Raw genomic sequence first — 18,594 nt, forward strand, 5'->3', positions numbered from 1 at the left:
GCTCTCTAAATATACTCCAATTTTTCAAAGCCCTTTTTATTGAAACTGTGTATTACACAGTAAGAACAATAATTTCCTCATGTTCTATGCACTTCTACTCAGATATCTAATAATTATATTTTGTACTGAAAACTTGAAAGATTTTATTTATTCAGTACAAAGCCCTTTAAATTCACTCAAATTTATGAAATGTCAGTTTTATTTTTGAGCTCTAATCTTGATTTCTCTAATGACCCAATTTGAGAGATTTCTCTAAAGTTTTGGGGGTTGTGTGTTTGCTTTTGGGTTTTTTGAGTTTGGTTTGTTCGGTTTTATGTTAACTTCACTTTTTAATGCCCTTTTCATATTTGTCATCATAGCATCTCATTTTCAGGCAGACTCTTGTCAAACCTGTTGATGAATCCACCTTGCAAAAGTGAAGAGGTAAACATGACATTGAGCACAAAAAGTTGTTTTTCTTTCAATAGAGTGACAGGGAAGATGAGATAAAATCTAGGAAGGCCAATTAAGTATCACTTTCAAATCTCCTGATTACGACTTTCTCATTATTTTCCCAAGCAAGCTGACCCCTCTATATGACTCTTAATTTAGTTATAAAATATTTACATTTCCAGGCCCTCAAAAAGGAGGCTGAAGTGTCTGAAAAGCCCCACACGTCTAAGGAAAATAATAAGCTTACTTATTATCAACGGCTGTGAGCCATGCATCTTTTTAAACAACTTGTGAAATTCATTAGACATTGCTTATAAACTACTTTCAGAAATTTGCATGATTATTCTTTTCCTATACTTCTCTATAGATGTTATGAAATGTTCCACCAAACAAAGAAAAAGCCTCAAACATTTAACTACAGAGCTCAAAATTCTCTTTAATCTTCCCATTAAAACTTAACTTGAAGATTATTGTAAAGGCAGTTACTGTGTGCTGAAGGCATCCTTCCTGGGAATAAAAGTGCCAATTTCTGTGTGCAAATAGCTATTCCAGTGCTAAAGAAATTGTACATAGGGAAGAGAAGCAGCCAGACACTGAGGTTCATACTCCAATACACATAAAAGCTAGATTACCCGAAAAGATATTTCCAGATTTTCTCCTCCCCAGATGTCCATGCCACTATCATATTGTCCAAGTTCATTAAAGTACTCACGATCCATGGCAAATAGGCCTCCAGCCATAGTAGGTGACCTAAAACGGAATATCGAAATAAGTTCATTTTCTTTTAGAGAGGAAAAAAAAAACAAACCCAAAACCAGTAATTTTAGCTTAATCAGCTAGTCTCAAAGCTTAAATTTAGACCTACATAATATAATTTAAATCCTGCAGACACTAGAAATCATCAGATCACACTTGTAGTCTCAAAACATTTTCAAAAGCAGATCTGTAAGTAGTATTTGTGATCTTTCATTATTCCAATACCTATAAACCATATTTCTTTGTATAGTAAACTTGAGGAAAAGGGATGGGACAGGGGAAGAGGAACAAAGTGGCTATGTCGCTACTAAAAAAAAAAAAAGAAAAAGAAAAAAAAGAAAAAGTAAAAACCTGTGCAAGTTTGGAGTCCATCAAGTTTTCTACAGTGAAACTTAGGAGCTGCCTTTAACTACATCTGTCTTTACTGGAAGCTATTTCCCCTACAGTTACAAACATGTACACTTGCACACAATAATGGGTTCTTCCCCTTCGTATAGGGACAAATTATACAGGCTTGACTGAACTGCAGAAGGAGTAGAATCCAGAACATACATTACTTTCCCATATTAAATTAGATCAAGAAACAAGGTCCAAATTTAAATTATACAAGCCAGGAGGCTGCTAAAAGAAATGCTACTCTATCTCATAGATAGAATTTAAATACCAGGAGCAGTGTTGTTTCATCACTGATGCAATGATCAGTTTATTGCTAAGTTATTTACAGTTTTTATATTTGCATAGATGTTCTCTTCAGGGTTTCCCAGTTTTTCACCTTGCCTTGTGTGTTACTAGAATGGTGCTCTATTTTGTAAAAATCTGTTTATGATCCCTGTTGTACAGTGTCTACATTGAAATGCCACTGTATCACAAAGTTATAATACGTGGATGCCCTAGAAGAGAATAAAAGAGCGCAAAACCACTACATAAATATGATATGATAGTTGGAACATACAATGGGCTGGGAACAGGCTTTTTCTCATCCTTGTTAATAAAAACCTGTGACGAAACCAAGCCTAAGTATGGATTTCCTTCCTTGTTCTCACACAATTTTCTACTATAATTTCTGTCACTTTAAAACCTGAGTTGAAAGATTGCTCTCAATTTTTCCATCCCTGCCACCAAAATATTTCATTATGAAGGTCTCCAAAACAGAAAACATAAGACTTTCCATTTGATGGAAAGCCGTTTTCAAAGGTTAAATAGCAATCTAACTTCTTTTACAAAGCAGGCAGAGACCTCTAAGTAGGAAAAGTCACTTTCATACTCAGAAAATGTAATCTTTTTAGATGATTAGACTCCCTTTAAAGTTCTCTGCGTTTTCCATGGGAGTTTTTCCTAAAAGTGAGTTGAAGGAATGCAACAACAGTGTTGAACACAGCAACAGCTAACCTTCAGGCATGCCCCAGATTAACTGTGAGAAGAGTTCTTAACAGAATAAGGATTTTAAGATGGTCTATGCTGGTTCCCCATTCAGATTTTCCCAGTCTGTCCTTTCCCTTCTAGCTTCAGAAACTGTCACAGTGACACCTTCCAAACAAGCCAGTCGAACTGTTAAGTAACTTAAGAAGTTTCCTGGCTTCTCAGACCAAATCTTGTGATGGGTAGACGTGGAAAGACTAACTGCAGAGCTGTCAGACCACAGCAGAGGACCTTCTGGAGCTGTTTGCATCAGCCTGAAATGCTCTTCATTTACAGTCCAAGAAAAGAGAATGAAAGAGAGATGAGGCTGCCCAATTTCGGATTCACTTTGCAAATCTTATAAAAGTACCACATTCTCTGCAAGGAGTCAGTTTGTAAAAAAGGTAAAGTTCTTCCACTTTACAAACCTGAATTCTGTACTGAGATGGATACCTGCAACTAGAAAAAGCACAATCAGCTTCTTGCCATTGCTCTATCAGCACTGGCCTTTCTCATGAAGGGATTCACACTGGGACAGCTTCTATTCTCGTTTCTGAACCGTATGTGTCTGCTACTAAAAAAAGGTGTCTACTGACATCATTTTATAACAGTTATGTGTCCAGTAGGAACCAGATATTGCCAGTTCTGTACAGGCATGACAGCCATCAATGGTTAGAAGATTAAGAAAGGTAACTTTCAAGTCCTAGTGTTAAGCTTTACCAAGACTTTTGTTTCAGAACAACTCTCAAGCAATTCAGACCGCAAAAACAATACGGACAGGCTTCCAACTGAGAGTTTTAGGCATTTGCCACATTGTGCAAAGAGACAAGTAATATTTTAAAGATAGTTTTCACATCCATGTGTGTTCATTTAGGAAGCTTTATGACAAAATAATTGCTTGTTTCAGGAAAAATAAGTGAAATCTAAAGCAAAAAAATGTTGACGACATAGAAAATTACCATATGCTCTGATGTTCTCTCCCATTAGCTAGGAAACCACCTTCCTATTACTACAAAAACATATTTTCCCAATCTAGCAATTCTTTAGCGTTTCATCACAGAAATTATAGAGCATGTATTAGTGAGATATGCAGGCTACTACTAGCACAAAGGTGGTTATCAGAATCATCATCAAGCCAAACACATCGACAGAACAAACATCAATGCATAGCTCTAAAGTGAAATTACTGGACAGATTTAATACAGAATAGCATAAGCTCCTTAAGACTTTTGTCTTTAGCAAAAGCTGCTGCTGTACAAGCATTCTCTAGAAGTGTGCTTTCTTGACCTAAGACAGATATTTAATTCATGATTAAATGCGAGAAATTAAACTGAAATAGGTAATAGTAACCAAAATTATTTCTAAGTAAAATAAACAAGTCAGATATTTGACAGGTTAGGCATCTGCTTCTAAAACTGCACACCCAGATACACTCCAAAATGCTCAAGAAGTGCTTCTGATCATCCATACGTTACACAGAGCTTCACACCACATAGGAGGAACCTTACTTGATTGGAGCAGTGGCTCCCTCGGGTCCTTCTAGTTCTGACAAAGGAACAAGATCCCACTTAAAGTGCAGGCCCCAGTTAAACCCTCCACGCACAACCGGGGAAGAGCTGTAGGTAAGCGTGTCAGCACTGATTATGTCAATCACAGGGCACACCACAGTCCTGCGATCTTCTCTGATGGGAGTCAGCAGAGGTTGTAACCACATCTCGTTCACCTCACAGTGACTGTCCAGGAATACCAGCACTTTCCCTACAGAGGCCAAAGCACACAAAACACAAAAATCTATGGTAACATGAAACACACAAACACATACGCAATTATATTGGCAGCAGAGTATCGGGAGTATCCTCACCACCCTGTGTAACAGGGGAAACACCATCTGCACTCAGAAACGCTGACAAACCAGAGACTCCACAGGGACTACTTCAGTCAAAGGCAGAAGGTAGATCCTGGCTATTCACATTTAGCTATGAATTGCTCAAGTGGGCCGTTATTTGCATTTCTTTGGCAGGGTTTTTAGAGTTATCACATGTTTTACCCAGATTCAGCAGAGCTACTGTACTTTAAATGAAGCATCATCAGACCAGCACTCAGAGTCAGGCGGTGCATTTATCCTAATGCAAAGCACCTCCCATGCCTGAGTTAGACTACAGAGATAGCCGAAGATGACAGATATGGGGCTGGATGAATTATCCCCATAACAAAGTTGGTTTTGTCCACCGACTTGTAATCACCTTGGGCTCGCTTCATATCACACTTCAGCATCCATCCAGTTACTGTTGCAGCTAAGATCTGTGGATTTTAAACCAAGCCATTCTGATGAATTCATCTGCATTCATCCATGACACAGGCCACAGCATTTCAATTCCTGAATATAAAGTAACATAGAGCATTTCCCCATTTCATTAGCTCTAGAGACATTGTGGACTCATACCAGTTTAAAAGGAGAGTGAATGCCCTAAACGGGCATAGCCAAATCCACCAGTATTAGACCAAGCAACACTTCAGTCCCATCAGTTTACACAGGGATTATCAGCCATGGTCAGAGGATAGTTTGATCCATGAGAGACCTTCAGGCTCAGTTGGTCTAACAAGTCATCTGAATTTTTATGACACAACATAAAATTTATATAACACTAAAATAACATGGAAGAGATGGGAAAGAACTTTAAAGAAAACAACAGAAACATACAAATATAACGAGTCACCCATTAACAACAGACAGTATTTGACTGAGGAAGAAAGAAAAACAGACTCCAGCAGTTCAGAAAAGCAATAAAATGACTGAAAATTGCACTAACTCAAATGAATCCTAACATAGCTTGGAAAGTGCAAGCACAATTTTATCTCTGGATTATGCCATTACAATGCTAATGAGTAAACACCAATTAAGAGACCTTATTTGCCACTCAAAATTATTTGAGAAAGTAGCACATACTTTCTCAGACGCCAAAGAATTTAACCAGGAAGCATATTATGGTAAAAGGCACACAGTGTACATAAAGCACCAAACATAGTTTATCCCAATTAACACTCACTGCAACAACAGAAAAGCTTATATGAGAAACATTACAATTAGATGGGTGAATTAGAAACCAGATTAGAGTGTACCTTATAAGGAAGCAAATTGCCATTTTAGAGCAATAGTTTTCACATGAAACATGCAGAAAATATTCTGGGAACACAATATCCAGCACAGAGGGAGATGTTCCTGAGACAACTTCTTTCAGGGCAGGAATAGGGAAAAATTCTACACTGCCTCACTAAATTTTCTTAAATACTGGTTTTGTTTTACTATTTCACTGACGCACTCTAAATAATGAACTCATTTTATCAAAAGTAAACTTACATAGGAAGAAAAAAAAAAAAAGAAATCAATGGTTCAGAAAAGCTTAAGAAACACTTAAATTTGGCTCCAAATTTGCCAAGTTACTGTTTGGGTGACTTTAAAAAAGATCTCTCCGCTCTTACACAGGAAAAATTTTCTGAAGTTAATTACAAACTATAAAAAGAGTTAATTTATTACATTTACTCTATATTTACACATAAGCAAGTACCAAGTCCTCCTTGATTCTTCCTCATTAAATGAGTAACAGAAAAACCCCAGGTGAGGACTAATTCAGTAAAGCTATGAGGAAATATTGGAGAAAGCTTTATATAGATCATGGTCAACAGCATGATGTAAACATTTAAATACACAGGTAACGTTAGTTAAGGTCTCCAATCATCATCATACACCTATCACTGCAGACACTTTGTGTAGCTGTTGCGGCATAGGTTAATATAACAGCCAAAGATCAATGTCATTAACTCATTTCAAAGCCACTGATATTCTGAAACAATTGCTAAAATGTCTTTCACCTAAGATAGCATTATCCCAAATCTTTCTTCCCCTGTGCTAAGTTGTGTAGCTTAGAACGTGGCATGACATGCAGAGCCCCCAGAGTGGACTAAAGCAATCACAGGTCAAACATTCAACATCTGAAAGAGCTGCACTAGAGAAAGAGAAGTCACCCAATTAACGTACGGTCAAAGTACGCACGGAAAAGAGAAACAAGAAAGCATACCTGTGGCATGAGAGGCTCCAATCATCCTTCCTCGAATCAAGCCTTCCCGCTTCTCATTTCTTACCAATTTTGTGGTTTTTGGAAGCTGAGTTTTAACATATTCACCCAAGTCTTTTTTCAAGTCAGCTGAGAAAAGGAAAACACGAGTTCAACAACAGGATGGAAATTGTGAAAGCTTTGTTTAAAGTCCCAAAATGTTTAACTCAAAAACTCGATCAAAAAGCTACCCCAATACAGCATAGCTTCAAACCAAGAGTATCAAAAGGACAGTCAGTCATCCTACATCCTACAACTGTCCTCCAATTCCTGTGGCCTTTTTTGTTTTATGCTTACATTTTCCTGTTAACTGCTTCACTTTTTCCTGCTGCATTGTGAAAACCCACATGGACAAAGCAGGAACATACCCTGCACTGAAGAGGGTGATAGACCATATGACTGGGCCTTCCACAGTGCACATTCCCACTAATAAGTACTTCCTTATATTTTCCCAACTAACTTTTTATGCACTGCCACTGTCTCAGGTTTTATACGTAGCCTTTATTTCCTGAATACAGACTGGATTGTTATCTTTTTGTTCTGTTTGCAAAGCCTTTAGTACAATATGACTCAAGTTAACAGGAACTAGACTCTATGCTAAAAGGAATTACTGCTGCTAAAAAAAAAAATTTAAAAATAAAAGGCACTGTACAAAGAAATAGCATTTCCAAATTCTTCTCATGGTGACTGTCATTTGCAGCAGAAGTAACGGAAGCCTGTTCATGCAGGCAAGTGATTTAAATTACTATGTTCCATACACTAAAACAAACACTGACACCTTTAAAAAGAAGCATGAAGACACCTTTCATTATCTCTACCTGCTTAGCTGATACAATAGCAGATACAAAGAATTACAAGTCACTCACAGGTGGTTGCTTTTCTAAAATCCAAAAGGATCAAAAGACACCGCTGGCAAGCGTGTGCTTTTGAAAGAGAGCAAAGTTCACTGAAGTCTGTAGGCACTACTGTAACTTAACTAACATCAATGGCGATTTTAAGAGTAACTTTTTTCACCCGAGGACAGTGGTTTCTAACATTAAAGCAGGACCACTGAAGAGAAGACGGACACATGAAGACTGAAGTAATGGAAAAACATAAGTTGATAAGCTTGTGGAGAAACAAAGAGGAATATAAAATGAGGAAGAAAAACAAAAAGCCAGGTGAGACTTCATAAAGAACCTTGATATAGAGAGGCAGACAGAGTTTCAACAGAGGATATGCTGGAATAAATATTATTATTCTGATGAATGTCAGTTCAAACACTAAAGTTGCTGTTAACAAGATTAAATGCCAAAGGAATATATGTGGAAGCCAGAGCTGTAACCTTCAGGGAGTACAAGAACTTTCAGGCAGGAAGACTGAAAAGGAGATTCCCAGAAGCCACTCCAAATGTTAAGATCTCAGCCTTCGCGCTGCAAGGCAGCATTGTGGATCAAGAATGAGAAGGTACCACAGAGCAAAGATGGTGCTAGAGAATATTCTAGGACAAAGAAAAGTCTCTGGAGAGATGCAGACAGGATTCATTTGGGTCACAGGAATTCTCTCCCCTGGCCTTGAATGTGACATCGTACGCCAGAGACAATAGGAAAGATTTTTTTGGAGAAAGTCTCCTAGAAAGTTGATGAAATAAAGTCATGTCTAGGGTGCTATCCAAACGAGATACTCAAATAAGCAGGACAGAAGGATCTGCAAATCTAAAATAAACTAGTGCTTGAATCATTCTTCACCTGATGTATCATAGCAAGGGAAAGACAGTGTACAACTGCAGAAAACAAAGGGCTAGCAGAAAAGGTCAGTTATCAAACTTAGCACTTATAGCAGATAAGGCTGCATGAAAGGACATACAATACAAGAGGAAATCGTTTTGCATGTGCAATGGCATGTGCAAACTTCTGAAAACAACAGAAAAAAAAAAGAGGTCATGTCCATATTGGTAGCTAAGCCAGGCCCACAATACAGGCTTGAGCAGCAGAATCTAAGAGCCAGTAGTACCTAATGGCTAACATGCTCTCAGGGTACAGTTTTGACCTGGACAAACCAGCATTCTGCTGGAAACTGTGCCCAGCCATTGCCTGGGACTGAGCATATCATGGACCATTCTCGATAGGCAGTTTAGTCTCAGACACCTTTTGGGGTTTTCGTTGTTGATGGGGTTTTGTGTCAGTTTCATGTCCACTGGAAGACTTATTTCTTCTGACATAACCCAAAAAATTGCTTCAGTACAGCCTGCCTGAGAAATTTTGCTCCAAGGAGAGTATTGCTCCCTTTTAGCCAGTAGACAGTCTCCAAAAGTTACTTTAGCCATTATCTTGCCCCATATCTATGTAACGAAGGCTCCTCCAAACACGAGAAATTTAGGGTGTTATTATTTCAAAGTACTAAGTTGCAGACAATTTGCTCCTTTTCTGTTCTTCAATCTCTTCTTCTGCGTAGAAGAACGCCTCCAGTAACAGCCTTCAACATATCCTGTAGGCTGTTGTGTAACAGGTAAAGCCGAAATCAGGGAGAAAGATGTTGTACTAGAAAAAGAAATCCTGCCTTGCAGCAAAGGGAGAAAAAAAATATAACAGTGGGCTCAGCTGAGCCATGGAAATGCCTGCTTAGCTAGTAAGACTGTTGACAATTGAGTGCAAGAAGCATTCTGAGACAAAACTAGATGCAAAGACCCAAGCTTTGCACAACAGCACTGACGTGCAGCAGAGCTCTTATATTCAAAGCTGAAGAAATAGGCAGAATTTCATCTCAGATACCATTTCAGGAAGTATGTAATGCAGGGAAAATTAATTTAAAAAAAAAAAATCAGAGGCATAGAGATTAAGCAATTTGCCCAAGCTCACATGAGATCCATGGCACTGCCAAAGTTTTTGTTCACTTCCTCAGTCACTAAACCAGCTTTGCTTTTCTTCAGCTGCAAAATTCCATCCGTTAAAATTAAGCAGCAGTGCAAACATCAGTAGTACCATCATCGAGAGCAGTAATTCTCTGAATAAACAATATCTCCTCCCATCTTCGGCTTCAAAACATGTTCATTTGAAGTCAGAAAGGCAGAAGTAGCTACTTGAATGTTTTGAACCTAATTTGGCCTTCGAATTAGCAACAGACCAGAAAAGTGATGGTATTGCTGCCTGGACACAGGCATTAATCGACAAAATGCATTACCGTATTCAAAAGACTGAGTTTTGAAGTAAGTTTAGTTCTGAATATGAAGGTTACGAAACTTTAAAACAACAAATTGCACAAGAGACTTTGTAGCAAAGAGTGCGTATTGCTTCCAAAACACAAAAAAACAAAACAGGCTTTTAAATATTACACATTCTTATCAACAAGGGACAGAGTGTTTGGTCTTTGTTCTCTGCTGTATCTTAACATTTGATCTGACCTCAGAGAAATAAACTAGCTGCATAACAAGATAATTTCTTTCTAATCAATCTCTTAGAGCAAGTGAGACCTTAACCCAGAAACCAAAAGATGAGGCCAAGGGAGCTAATTATACTAAAGGTATAGTACTAAGGTACTAAAAAAAAAATAAACTAAAAGTCACTTTGAAAATGCAAAAAGTTGTGGACTTGTACAGAGGCAAGCAGGGAACTTGCACAGTTCTGCTTGCAAGTACTGGTACGCTATCGCATTCCTCAACAGGCATTTTGCTTTTGAAGTGCCAAAATGTTTGAATTGCGTGTCTGTCTTTGCCTTGTCCATCATTCAAGAGAAAAACGCCGAAGCATCAATCTTTCAACAACAGTAAAGTAATTCTGCAAGTTTTACCCCTTTAGGGCCCCTCCCAGATCGAGGGAGTGGAGGCTGCTCCACCAAGAGCCAGGGACAGCTACTCCTAGGGTGGCCACAAGAGGCTGTGCGAGAGCCACGCAGAGTCCTCCCAGCAAAGACTGAGCTCCGATCCCAGCACGCCACCAGTCTGAAATGCTGAGCAAGTACAAAAGAACTGACACACTGTTTCCATAGTGCCACATCAACTTATTTGCAAGACCGCAGCTGAGACTATGTGCATTCAATTCCTTTCAGCTGCATTCACAGTTAGTATTAGCCCACAAAGTTTACGGAAAGATCAGTGTAATCTGCTCTGAGCAGCGGAGCAGTCCGAGCAAGTTACTGTTAAAACCAGCTAAACTATAAACAACTGCTTTATCAACCACTCTGCAAACATACGCTCTTAATTACTAGCTTCAAAACCTGGTTTTGAATGTTCACATCTGTATGATACAAAGCTCATCAGTAAAACGGCACTAGCTGTCAAAGTGGATGTCATCTTGGGCTTTTCAGAACATCATGCATCTGTACTGGCTGGCACTTTTTGGAGATGGACTGCAGTATAAATTGGTTTTGCATCATGGCTTCCACGTTTTTATTTTGACCAGTCAATAAAGCACAGGAAAAGACAGGAAGGTCAAGAAGCATGAGCACCGACTAAAATATTACTGAAAGGTTCTCTCACCCAATTCACTGTTGTCATCCACCAAAATAATTTCATGAAGAAGGTGTGCAGGAGTGCGATCCAGGACGCTATGTACTGTGCGAAGCAGGGCAGAAAGTGCTTCATTGTAGAAACAGATAACAACACTGGCAGACGGCAGATCAGAAGGGTAGGACTTCTCTCTACATCTGCAAACAGAAATATAGTAGTTATCACTTTATTTTCAGTGGGATTTCCATAGGACTAGATCACTAGTGAAACTTGATAAATAACAGGCAAAGATTAAATGTGTAGGAAGAACCCCTAACTTGAACATAAAGAGCCCAGGTGTAAAACATGTATACTAGGGCTCAGCATAGTAAGTTACCCTCCACATAATACAGACTCACAATTAACATTGCTACTTGTTAGAAAACAGAGGATATGATGGATTGGGGTAGGAGTGAGAATCACAGATGCTCAAGACATAAACAAGAGAAAACACTAAGGGCTTGTTTCAGCTGTCAAAACACGGTCTAGTACCCTCAGGTAGCTCAGACATGTTCAGGAATGGCAAATATCACGAGGCTTACAAAAAACCCACAACTTTATTGGGCATTGGCTGGAGACTGGGTTGGATATCCCAGAATACCTCCAGTGGTGCTAAATACCTGTTTGGACAACCAAGGTTGGGATTCAGCCTGCAGATTAAGACACTTAAGTCTAGTCACTGCTGTCAGTGGAGTTTAGATAGTGTTCAGCTGACCCTACGGCTGACAAGTGCATTTTGTCAGCTGAAGAGCTCTGCATGCTCCTTTAACTGCATAGGCTGATCTCTGCTAGTTACAATAAAAGCAGAGACAACTGACTAACATGCAGCTATCTAAGTTTAACCTTCTTAATCTGCAAGCTGAATCCCACTCAAAGCAGAAGATCATTCTTTCTTTCTCCTTACTTTCAAATTTTGTCCATAATTCTAATAGCGCACAGTATCACAGATTAATGCCATTTGAAGATGCCAGGCATAAGGGAATCCAATAAAAATAGAAACAATAAATGAAAACCCAGAAGTATACAAGAAAAGTCTTCATTGACTTGGAATGAACTTAGCTCTTGGGAGAGACATTTCAGCAAGTACGATTCATTATGTTTAACCACACCAGAGAAACCATTAGAAAAACAGATGGAGGTTTACTTATTTTTCAAGTCAATGTTGGGTTTTTTTGTTGTTGTTACAGTGGTGGTTTTTTCGCCCCGTATGCATCAGACAGATTATAGAAAAAAAATCTGCTTTTTAATAGAAAGTATGCAGAGCAGTGCAATCCAGATACCAAGCATGGACTTTAACTGAGAAACAGAGAGCCTTTGTCATCAGTCATTCTTCTATCTTATCCTCTGTAGGCTTACAACAAATGCGAAATAGTACATAGGATGAAAGTCTCTCATTAACTTGGGCACTGGAACATTTAATGTCCATCTTTCAAAGGTATCAAATAGAATTATAGCATCTCTTCTGGTAGTTACAGTACTGAGTATCTCGAAGCTTCAAAAAATAAAAATATTGTAGCATGGTTTAAGTAACTGAGTACACAGCTAGCAAGATGAAAGAGACATAGGACATGTAATGTTAGTATTGTTGGAAAGAAAGTTTGATTCCTAGGTCTTTTCCACATTGATTTTTAGTTAAAGTATTATTTTGGGAATCTTGTTTCTATAAAAACAACTGTCTGCCAATCCTACTACTCACAAAAATTAGATTAATATGATAAAAGTTTGAATAAGTATATATCCAATCTGGTTCTTCATTAAGCATTCTTAAAGTGAATTAAGAATCAGGAAAAGCTTTGCTTTCAGGGAGTAGCAGTCTTTCTTTTTTTATGGAGCCTGGTTTCTGTGGGGCTTTACCTATCACATACCTTCTCCAGCTGGCAAAAAATTAGATCTCCAGAAACAATATTCAGTCAAAAAAAGACAGAAGAGACCAAAGAATAAAAATCCTAACCTCAAGCACTCCTGTTTAAATAGCTGAAAATCTGCCTTCAGAAACACAGGAGGCTGAAAGAGTATCTAACAGAAATGTAATACCAAAAATGTTGAATACTACATCAGGTGTAACGTATGTTACAAGTTCTTGAGCACATGAAATTATACAATGTTCTCTCCAAAAATTAGTACATACTTTGCATCTCTTGTATCAGGCACCTCCCTGTGGTATCCCAGCCGATTACTGATAAGCATATTGAAAGCATGCTTCTGATAGCCCAAGTCTCTCACTTCCTGATCTTCTTCATTAAAAATCATTCCTGAAAAAAAAACATGCCAAGATCAGTTAACAGGCTCAAAAACATCCTTTGGAAAAAATCAAGGATTGAAACATATGCCTTAACCTCCCCTAAAACCCATTATATTCTTCAAAAATCCTTCTGCTTTACAAAGTGTATTTTTGTGCAACTGTTTTTGTTACCCCTCACAAATAGGTAGTACTTATGAGTAGCCCTTGCAGCTATAATAAAATGAAATCATTCTCCAAAGACTGCTGGCTTATTGCCTTACCAGACACATTCACTTAAACTGCCTCTAATTCTTAGCACCACCTAAAAACCAACATCAAACAAGCAACAGAGGATAGACTTCAGCACACAATGCATCAGCACCTATCCATACAGATGAAGGGTCTGTAATGGCATTTTTGAGAGAGAAAACACATTTACAATGGTAGAAAAACCCTCACAATAGCAGGTCCAATTTCATGCAGTTTTCTCAAGTCTGCAGTAACATAAAAATTGCTGTGAAAAAACTGTAAACTCCCTGTTTATATCACCAGGGGCTTTGACAGCAAGTAAAACAGCAACAGAGCTAGCTGTTTCTCTATTGATTATTTTAGTGATTATTTTAGCAGAAGCATCACTGTTGCTAGGCATGGCAGAGGCAGCAATTGCTGGTATAAATAAGTACACTGCTACAGGCCAAGGTTGAAATCTACGATGCCATCCTGCCTGCCTTGACTCAGTGCCATAGGCTTCTCTCTCACTGAGCCATATACTCACCAGTGTGAATAGAAACAAAATATTATGGTGCTTCACTCAACTCTTCTACAGAAAAAAAGGAGGAAGAGGAGGAAAGTGGTAGCCACCACCTGCATCTGCTAGCCACTTTTGCAACAATTCAAGTAGCAGAGCAATGACTTTTTATTGTCCCTGTTCAGCTGGCTGCACAGAATGAGATGCATATGTCCTCTCCAGCTATTACCAAGCTACAGAGCTAATTTCACTGACATTTCAGTAGAAGTAGTGAGCAAGGATCATGTAATTTATCTCCTTCCACCCTGCTCATCATCTCCATATGGTTCAAAATCTGCAGAAAGTAATTAACAAGGGGATTCCTCATTCACATGCTACCACACATCCAGGGTAATATGTTTCATAGAATCATAGACTAATTTAGGTTGGAAGGAACATCTGGTCTAACCCCTGCTCAAAGCAGGTCCAACTACATCAGGTTGCTCAGAACTTGTCCAATTAAGTTTTGAAAGCCTCCAGTATCTCCAAGGATGGAGATTCTACAACCTCTTCATGTCCCTGTTCAAGCATTTGACCATTATCACACTGAAAACGCTTTTCCTCTTACCTAATAGAAATCACCTCCTGGCTTTAATTTCTTATCATAATCCCATGCACCTCCAGAAAGAGCCTGGCTCCATCTTCCCTACAGCCTCCCATTAAGTTGCTGTTGACAGCAATAAAGTCTCACCCCTTAGCCTTCTCTCTAAGGCAGAACAAACCCAATCCTCTCAGCCTCTCTTCATACCTTCTGTTCTCCAGTTTTCAACAGCCATGCAAAAGCCAGCTGAGCTCAAGCCCGGAGAAAATGAGATGGGTTAAAAAACAGAACAGAAGAAAAGGTCATTAAAAAAGTTTTGAAGCTTTCTTCCTTTTCAAACAAGTAGTCCTGGTTGGCCTTCGGAGCACAGTTGTATTACTACCAATTGTGTTTCAGCAATAAAGTCCACCTATAGGTATAAGATGACCTTCTAGAGGGAATTCTGTGCATCCACATTCCCACCATTTATATTTCCCACCCTGTCACTTTTAGCCTTGAGTACAGCAATGGCAATGCAGCTGCGCTATCAAACACTTCAAGAGTAGATGCCTTGACATTTGTGCAGGACCAAGTGGGAAGAGCTGGGTAGTGATATCTGGAAAAGACGTGGGATACACCTACATAGTGTGTCTTGTGGTGACTGATGCTATCATGCTCAGGGATGAGTGCTCCCACTGTGGATAAGTTGCATCACAGGGACAGGAATGAGGTCTGTTCACAGTGGCAGCGTCACTCTTCAAGCACCAGCCGTCTAAACCAGTAAGTCAGTCCTCCTTTGAACCACGTGCATTTCCAAAGTAAGGTTTCTGGCTGAACCACGTGCATTTCCAAAGTAAGGTTTCTGGCTGAACCACGTGCATTTCCAAAGTAAGGTTTCTGGCTTGTCAGTTCAAACACCCAGTTCAATCATTCTTGAATACTCAGCGTCACAGTAACCTGTGCCACTGGGGCAACTTAAAACATTGTCTTTATACAAAGCATGAGCTTAAGAACCACATACCAAATGTTTTATTCTACAGTCTGTCAATAACCAACCACTAACTACTTTTTTCTGATCTTCTGAATACAGACAAGAAGGAATGCTAATTTTTTTAAAACATTCTTGTGAAGAACAATATCCAAAATGCATGCAAAAGGCCTGAACAATTTCAGTCCAAACAGCAGATAAAAGCCCTTGGAAAATAAGGGCTTTGCAATCGAAACATCAGTTTAGGCTTTACTTCAGCAGTGTTATGTGGCTCTCCCAGATTAAAAAAAGAGAAAAGAGAGATTGTCCTACCAGATGACAATTTGGTTTTGGCTATCATATGCCAAACCTCTTTTCATTTTTTTTTTTGCTTTGTGTGTTTATCACTGTCCTACCCTAGATAGACAGGAAGCCCTTTCCTGCAGCACCTGATCTAATTCTGACAGAGAGCCAGCTGTCTCCTGATGATTCATGTAGAATTTATCCTGGCACTATAATTCCCCTTGGCTTTCACCAACCAAACCAGTCACTTGGTTTGAAGATCAAGGGACTTCTCAGTTAAAAAGATCCAATTTCTTTCCTGGCCAGTACTGAACAGTTGGAAAGAAATGGCCACCTCTGGACTGGCCTTCACCTCACTTGGCTCTCGTGCTTTTTGGAGTGAACTAATAAACATTTGTAATGCCACACGGCAACATGAATTGGCATTTTTCCTATATATTCACACAGGTCTAATGGCCAACTCGGAAACTGAAGTTTGGCAAAGTTCTATAAACTCTTGAAGCTGGTGATACAGCATTCATCCAAAGTAATGACAGAGGACTTCAATCAGCTATGAGTATTGAACTCCTGGCTATGAAGGGTACTATGCCATAATTCCCAAAGCAGCAGACACTGATACCACGGCACTCAACATCTGCCTCCAGACTTAAAGCAAATTTGCAGGCCAGTATGCAACATGCCTCAGTTTGCATATCTGAACACAACAGCGAACAGTAAGCTGTAAGCAGTTAAATATACAAAGCATTTTAATTTGGAAGACAAGTTTGGAAGACAAACCCAAATCATCTCATTGATGAAATATGCTCCAACGAAACACACAGACCTTTGTTGGTGCAAAGTAAGCAGGATTTGGCCCTAACCACTGTCATCTCAATAAATCTTTCATTGTAATTTGTCCCACACACATTTTTTGTAGATGATTTCATACTCCAAGGATATTCTCCAAATCAATGGGTCCTCTTCATTGTGTATTGTTATCAAGCTATTTTTAATTACTGCATATGAGTAGAGTTTCTCTGTGGCTAATAAAAGTTCATGTATTTGAGCCCAGTCATCTTACTCCTAAGATGAAACAAGCATACACTGAACCTTCCAAAAGCAAGAACTACATCAAGGGTAGGCACCTTGCTGTAATCCAGTCCTCCTAATTAGCACTTACACAACACAGCTGTAAATGTTAGGAATAGTATATTTTGGATTAAACACAATAGAATAAATTTCAAGTAATACCTAATGAAGAGAGCCACTAGTACCACTTGCATTTTAACAAACAAAACTACTTCATTACACAATTTTCCCTTTGATCCTTTAAAGAACAAACCAACCAACCAACCTTAATACCTCATTACCTCATTTCTTCTACTGTTCTAATAATTTTGTCACCAGCACTGAAAACCACTTACCCATTTCAGGAGAGAATTCTACCTCCCCCTTAACTGGGTCCTGGACATGATTTCCAAGAGGATTTCCTATCTTATTCTCTTTCTGTTGCAATTCAGGTATATGAACAGGCCCCCGCGTAAAACGGGGGTAGAATTTTTTTGGAAATGGCCTCTGAGGTTCCAGCCCCTTGACGGGCACATTCTTGAAGGATTGGTTCTCTTCACTGAAGTTGAAATAAACAAATAGCAGAAGTGTCCAGGTCACGGATGTGAAAAGGCACCCATAGCAGAAATAGCGAAGTGTGACACTTCCCATTGTAGACTTAGCATTGTTGAGTACCCATTCTCAATTACCTGAAAGAGAGTGAAAACACACATTTTGAGAGTGCTGCCCATCAGGTCTATACATTAGAAAATGTATTCTATAGGTTGGTCTTCCATTAAATGATTTTTGGAACTTAAACTTTAAGCACAGACCGTAAGAATGAAATCCCTTTTCACTTTCCCATTCAAAAAACAAACATGACCAGTTTGTACATTCTGTGTAGATACTACTGCTTTAAAACACGAAGAAAACAATCACTAAGAGCCCAGTGATACATCACAATTAAAGGTAAAAATAATTAATTTTTCCTCATAATAGTTCTATAATTATCTCTCTTCCACAACACTACATTCCTTGTATGCCTGCATTCATTTAAACATATCACTATTTAACTAAATATACCACACACAGGGAATTGATTCTTCACAGAATTACAGAATGGTTGAGGTTGGTAGGGATCTCTGGAGGTCACCTTGTCCAACTCCCTTGCTCAAGCAGGGCCTCATTGAGCTAGTTGCCCAAGAGTATGGTCCAGACATGTCCATTTTTGTAGTTCAGTTCCTATCCTGAAGCATGGAATGAAAGAACACAGACTCAAAAAGCTACATAGTCCAGTCCTTCTTGCCCCAAATTTAAGAACAGCCAGAATTGCGCCCAAATCATGGGGTGCAATTTAACAACACATAGTACCAAGATAGTCACATTTACAGATAGTCTTCTCTGCAGACCAAAAAGAAACAGATGTGGGATAGGGAAAGAGCAAAAAGCTCCAAGCAAATTTTCTGGGTTCCTGCAGGCCTCTGCAGACTCCAGAAGAGATTCCATACTCCCTGGAGGAGATGCCCACCTAGAGCTGGAAGGAAGCAACCCAGCCCAGAGTTTTACTTTAGGCACCCATCCACTAACACAATTTCTCTAACCTGTATCGA

At 39.0% G+C, this 18,594-nt stretch overlaps 1 protein-coding gene across 8 annotated transcripts in view; it reads right to left on the reverse strand.

Annotated features, from left to right (window-relative positions):
* Positions 1 to 18,594, reverse strand: part of GALNT11 (polypeptide N-acetylgalactosaminyltransferase 11) — a 56,692-nt gene that overhangs the window by 22,208 nt on the left and 15,890 nt on the right. For 7 of the 8 annotated variants that reach the window (XM_075144220.1, XM_075144218.1, XM_075144219.1 and 4 more), the window contains 6 exons: positions 17,362 to 17,694; positions 13,289 to 13,412; positions 11,152 to 11,318; positions 6,663 to 6,788; positions 4,095 to 4,344; positions 1,065 to 1,182 (listed from right to left, as the gene is read on the reverse strand). In XM_075144220.1, coding sequence (XP_075000321.1) covers positions 1,065 to 1,182; positions 4,095 to 4,344; positions 6,663 to 6,788; positions 11,152 to 11,318; positions 13,289 to 13,412; positions 17,362 to 17,656 — 1,080 coding nt within the window. In that variant the 5' untranslated portion in view covers positions 17,657 to 17,694. The remainder of the gene's footprint in view (positions 1 to 1,064; positions 1,183 to 4,094; positions 4,345 to 6,662; positions 6,789 to 11,151; positions 11,319 to 13,288; positions 13,413 to 17,361; positions 17,695 to 18,594) is intronic. The other variant, XR_012672731.1, reaches the window with a different exon arrangement.

This window comes from Calonectris borealis, chromosome 2, assembly GCF_964195595.1.
Source record: "Calonectris borealis chromosome 2, bCalBor7.hap1.2, whole genome shotgun sequence".
NCBI classification, from domain to species: domain Eukaryota; kingdom Metazoa; phylum Chordata; class Aves; order Procellariiformes; family Procellariidae; genus Calonectris; species Calonectris borealis.